This window comes from Anneissia japonica, unplaced genomic scaffold (genome assembly GCF_011630105.1).
Source record: "Anneissia japonica isolate Jap-2015-1 unplaced genomic scaffold, ASM1163010v1 scaffold285010_len649756_cov215, whole genome shotgun sequence".
Lineage (NCBI taxonomy): Eukaryota > Metazoa > Echinodermata > Crinoidea > Comatulida > Comatulidae > Anneissia > Anneissia japonica.
Window position 1 is genome coordinate 466,227 of NW_022699253.1, and position 8,202 is coordinate 474,428.

Genomic DNA, 8,202 nt, shown 5'->3' on the forward strand with positions numbered 1-8,202 from the left:
CCCCCGGGGGGGGGCCGCCCCGCCCCCCCCCCCCCCCCCCCCGTCGAGCAAATCCTGGCGCCACCCCAGAATGTCCGACGTGGGGGGGGGAGGAGGGGAAGGGGAAGAGTGGTATATGTGTAGTCCTAGGTTGTACTCAGTATCTTCATTGAAATGATACAAAATCACGAGAAAAATATCAACCTGTCGTCACCCTACAGCAGGCCTCTTTTTTATACCCCCATGGCCTAACTAAGCAGCTCAGTCTCAGGGGCTGCCGGCCTGATTCCATTGTATGCCCTACACAAATTCGTTTCGGACCTTTTTTCCTTCTTAAATTCGTATATTTTACTCAAACACAACTTCCATAAATATTTGTTTAATATGTACATTGATCATTCAATAAAATAATCAATCAGTATGACTAATTTTAGAACTGAAAACAACGAAGAAAAAAAAAAAAATTTGATGGTGAATATAGCATAGTAATAGTATATGGTACGGTATTGCTGTAGACCCAACGACAGTTACAATTCAAGCTGTATGGTTTTCTGGTAGGGTGGGATGGAAGGCGGTTGAAATACCACTGGCCAATTTTACGATTCACTTGCATTAATTCTGCACCCTGTAATATAATCTCATATCTACTCACTCAGAATTCAGTTTAGAGTGATAAAAAAAAGCACTAATGTGAACATAAATTTATAAAAATGTTGATATGATGGATGAAGAAATCGAAATATAGAATCATGATGGCATTTATTACTCTCATCTGAAAATTATACAGTTTATTTGTCTTATGTGAATTGTGAAATATGTTTACATGTGACATTAGTGATGCACTTGGTTGCAGTCTGTAATGATGGCTTGCATCTCATATTTATTGAGAACTGCTTGTTTGTTGTTTGCTTGTTGTGTATTTTACGAAAAACACTTATGTTGTGTATTTCCCACTGGTTTGTGTTCTCAATTTTAATCATTTTTTGTTTGTTTTAAGTTTTAACTTTGTATATCGTTATCATGATCTTTATTGATTGCTACCGATTTAAAGGTGTATGTTGAAAATAAATCGTATTGTTGTATGTCATGTTTGTTAACAGTGATTGGCAACTACTGTAAATGATAAGGTTAGTTGTGTTCAGCATTGAAGCAAGATAATCTTGATAAGTTTGTATAAACGCTTGACCAGCCAGCATAAACACAAACGACTCTATATTCTGCCGTGATTCGGAAAATGGCATTATATTCATTTTTGATACTTTTGGGTTAGGGGCATGATCGATGTAATAGGCCTATCATGTGAATTGTGAATTGATCATATACAAAAAAAATGTTTTGAAATATGAAATTAATAGGATACGCATTATATCCATCCAAGAAAGCAACAATTGGAAGAGAGTATTATATCCACCAATCATTGAAAACATGGCAATCAACCAGTCACAGAAAAACAATTACTGTATACATATTTAATTCATAGTGTGAATGCATACCAAGTTTGGTTTTCCTGGTTAGAGCATAGTGCAAATCACAATAAGTTACATTATGACCTGACATGACATGAATGTAAATGATAATATAAATTGTAGACTGTAATACAATGTTAATATTAGGATTGTAAACAAACGACATAAAACAAATATATACATATCAAAATTTATTAGGCTAAACTTTTCACTTCGGTGCGTGCATAAAAACGAATTCGTTAGAAATTAGATATAGCATGTGTGTACTGAGGTTGATAACTTATAAAAATTCCCTGTAATAATATTTATTTAAAAACCTTTAAAAGAGTGTACTTCCTTTTAATTTACGGAAGTATAAATTTATATGGGTTTAAAGTGTTCTATGTTTAGAAGTTCAAAATTCCAATTCAAAAACTGTTATTGGCCAAATTATATAAAACATACAATTGGAAATTTTCGCTAGATTGGCCTGCACTTCGTAGCATTATCTAGTGTTTTTTTATCATACACAAACAAATATTAAACCTTCATTTAAAATACATTGTGTAAAATATATTTCTATCGCCCAAGTTAAAAGTTTTGATTTAAAACACCATAAAAAGGAAAAACACTTAATATAAAAAACAATTTTAAAAGGTTCCTATCGACTGCATGATTTATTAAAAATAACAATTAAAGTTAGGACAAACGACTTTAATATTGTAGGCCTATAGATGTTCTTCAGTAAATACTTCGTAAACGGCATCCTGACCGTATAAAGTTATTGTCTATGGACACAGGATGGTTAATGTTTCACAGTATTCATTTAACTTGCGCTATAACTGATTCATCAAATTGCAAAACAGCAATGTTCAACAGATTGGGGTGGGAGACACTGAAAGAGTGGCGAACAAACTCCCGTCTTGCCAAGTTTTATAAAATCCATTATAGTCAAAGTTGCAATCACCATGAGGCTTGCTTCTAAAAGCCATCAACATTCGAAAAGAAGAGAAAATAGTCTTGCTTATCACAGCTCAACATCATCTGCAGACTATCATAAGAACTGTTTTTTCCTGAACTGCCGAACAGTGGAACAAGGTTCCTGAAGCAACTGTGAGAGCTCCATCGATTAAGGCTTTCAGGGGATGCATTTAGTCCTGCTAATTTAAATCAAGACTACAGTTTGTATTGTAATGTCCTATGTTTCATAGTTTTGTTAGTTTAGCTGGTAGAAAGGGAATCAATAGACACGCTTTACAAAAGGCAAAGTGTGGTCAATATAGGGAAGCCCCTATACCCTTGATAAGTTCCTGGTTTCCCTGACCTAGAGAGAGAGTACCTGAAAGGGTCCCATCCTGGGTTACGGAAAATATAATGCTATAACTTAATTTTAAATAAATCTGGTGGTAGCCACTGTGTGTGTGCTGAACCGTTGATGTTTCTAGGTCCCCGGATTTGCTATGCTCCACATAATACATTTCAAAAACAAAAGTTTAAAAAAAACACTTAAATTATAAACTATTTAATTTTATTCTCTTTATTACAGAATATTTTTAAAATATTATACAAGATACAAGAAAAATATTATATCCAAATACACTTTAGACATTAAAAAGTGAGTGTATTGCAAAAGACAAAGAATATATCTCGGATATTAGATACAAGTTAAATGACTACGTACAGTTAAATCATTAAAAAATATTGTATTGTAGGACAAGAAAATGTATCTAAAATATAGTTTAGACATCGAAAAATGTGTTACAGTAGGTATATCTGACATTAGAAACAAGATCTGCATACAAATTACCATTTACAAAATAAAATGGGGGACAATGTATCATTGAGTTAAGCCAGTATTTTACTATCTGTTAAACTGATTTTATAGTATTAATGTAATAAACTAACGCAAAAGTCTAGAATTTGGTTTTTGTTAAACATTTTAAAAAAAATCGAGGAATATAGTGTAAATTGGCCATTAAACAATGGTTGGATGTTTTATTGATTTGGTAAGTTACCAGTACTTCCATCATCAAGCACATTCTTCAATTCTGTAATAAATGAAAACATAGTACAGTACTATACTTTTTGGTTGTAAATGAAAGAAATTGGAGAAGTGCTGCTCTCACGGTTGAAGCAAATGATACGAGTATACTGGCCGCAATAAGCAAAGGCTGGACACCTATTATTATTATTACTATTATTATTATTATTATTATTATTATCATCATCATCATCATTTTATTTATTTATTTATTTATTTTCAATCTTTCGACAAAAACAGAAAAGTTGGACAGGGGTGCCAAGGAAAAGCAAAAGTTAGAAAAACTGTCATCAAAAGATGTGCTTAACCAAACCCCTGCCAACAAAACAATATAAAAGTTTAAACATTAAAATGAACGAAAGTAAAAAATAAATAAAACAACATAATTATTAAAATTTTACAAGTACATTTCGTCAAGCAGAATAGCAAATTTAAAAGTCAGTAAAATGATCCTTTAAACTCTGTTTAAACATGAAAAATGGCTCCTCAATAGGATTATTTCTTATAGTAACATTAAGTTCAGAAAATGTTTTCAGAAATCTAACTACCCCACAGTATTTAAGAGCATCAGTACGAGCTTTAGCATGATGGAAGGTAAGTATATCTTGATGTCTATTATTAATTTCAAATAAATCGACATAACCCCTCATAAAATCAGATCGTGGAGAAATTAGTAACTTTGTAATGAATGTCATGTTCAAAAAGTCTCGCCTATTCTCAACAGACAGTAAGCCTAACTCAGTTCTTCTATCATGATAAGACTGGTCTAAATATCCTTTCCTTAAAATCATGCAAGTAGCTCTCCGCTGTACTGATTCCAACTGTTTTATATGTTTTATTCGGTACACCCACCAAACCGGGGAACAATAATATAGACAGGGAAGCACAAGTGTCTTATATAGGCGAAGAGCTACATCACTTTGGGCATTAGATGTTTTAAGACGTATAAGGCCTATGAAATCATCATCATGAATTTATTCGCGAGAATCGAAAGCGTGATCGCTCTCTGAGCTCTGGTTGGTTGCGCATTTTTCGCTTGCTGATATTTTATTTATTACTATTATTTTTTTAATTATTAACATTATTATTTTTTTTTTTTAATTATTAACATTATTATTATTATTATTATTATTATTATTATTATTATTATTATTATTATATTCGCGCTAATCGAAACGTTGGTTGGCTTCCTACTGATTGGTTGCGCACTTTTTTCACTTCGCAAAAAGTAGAAACCGTTCGAAATACTGATTTAGTTGAAGCGAACAACTCCAATAGGAATGTGAATGCACGTGCGCATGAACCAACGTTTTAGATTCCAGTCAATAAATTTACTTAGTGCAAAACCAGCTCTCTTTCACAAACACTAGTGATTTTCCACTATATGGACATGACATCACACGTACATGATTTTGTCACACTAAGCATAGAGAAAATAGAAATTTTCTCTATGCACTAAGCTTGATGCTACTGTACAGACCTTTGGAATAAAAGCAGGATATTACAATGTGCAGCTACATTAATGAACCAGAGTTACCACAGCTATGCATCAACGCAGGTCAGGATTCGTACGTTATGCCAATTTTTTTTTTCACCCGTAATGTAATGTAACAACGTTTCCTGTGATTTGTAAACCTTTGTGACACGATTTTTTCATAATTGTTTACAATTTCAAGAATTTTATGCAAAATAGTCCTGGACAGAAAACGAAAGTGGCTATTATGAAATTCCGGACAATGTGCATAGTTACTTCAAAGCTGTAAACTATCTTTGAAGTAAAAATAATATTAGGACCTTCCCCTGGGTAAGCATTTTGGAATAACGTAGAAGTATATCTTTAATATATTAATGAAAAGTTAATTACTGTCATTATTCATTGTATTCAAAAGGGGGATACATATACCTTCACCCTCTCTGGTAGATTCGACAACAGGTTTCTGATGATTGTTTTCAATAACTGATATGTAGATTAATGCACCAATAAAACAACCCACCAAAGGTACAATCAGTTGACCAATCAACCACATCATGCTTATTCTTAAATAGAAAAGAAATATTTTATATCAGTTTTCTTTCAATTTTCAATATTTATTTCAATTAACCAAAACATCTGTTAATATTTTGTATTTATCATTATTTGATTGTATATACGATAAACAATTGCAATTAATGCTAGTCTAGACCCATAAAGTAAGTTGTGCTAAGTGAAATTACGCCAGAAAGTCAGAGGATTTCCCTTCAGAATCAATGTGGTGGTTTTGCTGTCAATCCGATCACGCCTCTCATCTTCAGCAGGGACTGTATCAGTTCACCGCGAAAAAGCCCCTGCTCTTTTTAAAGAATGTCATGGATTCTTTAATTTAGCTTATAGTGGGTATGGTTTATCCAGGAAGATGTAAAAAATCCATGGTTTAGCCTTGGATCTGCGACCCAGCCATGAGCGATAAGGAGAACATTTGCCGATGTAAGACACTGGGTAATGGCGTTTTACGCAAAGAAATGAAACGTTTTCTTAAGAAAGCCTATATTCTGTGCTCCATGATGCCCTACAAAAATTTGGCATGCAGTATTAGAATATACATGACATCAATGAAAAAAATCCTAAGTTATGTATTGAAGTGCAGTACCGTATATCATTTCTCAATGGTATTAATAATCAATTCAATTTATTATCGCTCCAAAAGCCATCTCAAAGGTTTAATGATAAAGATCCAGAAGAAAGTTTTGTTTCATCCAAGTACGCAACTCAGAAATACAATTTTCAAATGATTTTAGAGAGATATGACTTTGTATTACTGTATAGGCTTAAATGAAAGGTAAATCAGTGTCGTCAGCATAAAAACATGGTAAGATAGATTGCTGATGATGTCTCGGATTGGATATATGTAAATTGTAAACCACTGGGGTCCAAGCACAGATATCTGTCTACAGAATAATCCAGAAGACTGGTTGAGAAACAGCGTCTCCCATATCATGTTAATTATACAGTATATCATCATTCCCTTGATAGGCACTTACCTTAAGCTAGCAACTGCTACGAATATTAAACCACTAAGATCTTGGAGTGGGTTGAAATAGAAACGTGCATAGTGACTGAAAGCGATTCCTACCATAAATACAACCAACCCAATCATGAGAGGCTCAAAACTCTTGGATGGTTTGATGGTGTTGAGTGGGTAGTCTTCCTGCTTATCTTTATGTTCGTCAATTACTGCCATGACACCAATGGTGAACACCATTGTTTTCAGGAACTTAAAAAAAAACATAAAATTAGCCATTTCAAACCACACTACAGTACAGAAACTCAAGACATCACGAAATTCCTGCCTGTTGGATAAGATTACATTAGCAAACATACAATCTAATAGGCCTATAGCTGTATTGAAAACACTGAATGTTGCCCAATACTTTAACAATGAGCGCGTCATACCCTTTTATAACACTTATGTAGAATGATTTAAAGATTTACCAAAATACATTTGACTTGATTAAGCATTCTCAAATAGAGCAAATATCAAAAGTCTAGGGCTCTGATGATAGTATAGAGTGACAGCCCACAATCAGAGCTGACTGAGTGTTCCCCTTTAGGAACAAACTAACTACTGCTACTGCTCCATTGGCTCTAGCTACGGTTTGTGGTACAGAGTTTAACATGTGTATTTGCAAACACAATTAAATCTTTTTTTTTGTATTTATCTTAACATTTTAAACTGTCACTAATAATATACTAGTAATAATAATGATAATGATAATGTTGATAATAACAATAATAATATGAATAATAATGATAATGATAATGTTGATAATAACAATAATAATATTATAATAATGATAATGTTGATAAGAATAATAATAAAAATAATAATAATAACGATAACAATAAAAATAATAGGCCTAATAATAATAACAACAACGACGACGACGACAACGACAATGACAACGACAACAACAACAACAACAATAATAATAATAATAATAATTTTAATTTATAATATAGATAAATACACAAAATGACAGGTGGTCTGACAATTTCCAATGGAGACCAGTGCGGTCTAGAGATAAGCTGGGGTCCCAGAAAGAAAAAAAAAAAGACATTTGGTCTAAGACGTTTTAGCACGTATTGTCCCACAAAAAACTTTTTTTTAAAGAAAAAAATGTTTTGGTTGATGGTAAGGGGTTATACTTGTCCAAGCAAGGGCTTACGTCCCTTTATCAGTTCTGGCACTGCCACTGTATTTAGTTTAATGTCAGCAATTACATGTATTTTTCTAGGCTCGTAATACAAATTGATGGTTTAGTGCTTCATAATTATTGTAATATAAGATTGTATGATCATAAGTCTCTACATTGTAATAATGTTCATATAGTACCTGTTCAAAGGCAGCTAGCATAAACGGGTCACTATTTCCAGATGAACTGAATATAAGGCTCGTCATTGGATTATCTTTAAATTGTTCAATTTCATCTTTTGGAGAAAATTGAAAAAAAGAAGTAAGAGAGCTTTTATATTCATCCAAATTGTATAAATTATACTTCTACAATATTTCTTCAAGCGCATTAAAAAACACTATAGTCCTTGATGCATGGCAAATACACAGGGATCAATATGATCAAAATGAGTACGAATGCACAAAGTAGAGTCGTATACGTTGACATAATACACATAAGATAATCGTTTATTTCGAATATTTCGAGCACGCCTGTGCTCTTCCTCAGCGATAACACGTATCATAATAT

General features: G+C 32.9%; 1 protein-coding gene across 2 annotated transcripts in view; it reads right to left on the minus strand.

Annotated features, from left to right (window-relative positions):
* Window positions 1-1,627: 1,627 nt before the first annotated feature.
* The window catches only part of LOC117102918 (aquaporin-9-like), a 13,698-nt gene continuing 7,123 nt past the window's right edge, over window positions 1,628-8,202 (minus strand). Inside the window, exons 4-7 of one of the 2 annotated variants that reach the window (XM_033243375.1) lie at window positions 7,836-7,909; window positions 6,484-6,716; window positions 5,369-5,502; window positions 1,628-3,472 (exon numbers count right to left, since the gene is read on the minus strand). In XM_033243375.1, coding sequence (XP_033099266.1) covers window positions 3,420-3,472; window positions 5,369-5,502; window positions 6,484-6,716; window positions 7,836-7,909 — 494 coding nt within the window. In that variant the 3' untranslated portion in view covers window positions 1,628-3,419. Of the gene's footprint in view, window positions 3,473-5,368; window positions 5,503-6,483; window positions 6,717-7,835; window positions 7,931-8,202 lie in introns of both variants that reach the window. The other variant, XM_033243374.1, reaches the window with a different exon arrangement.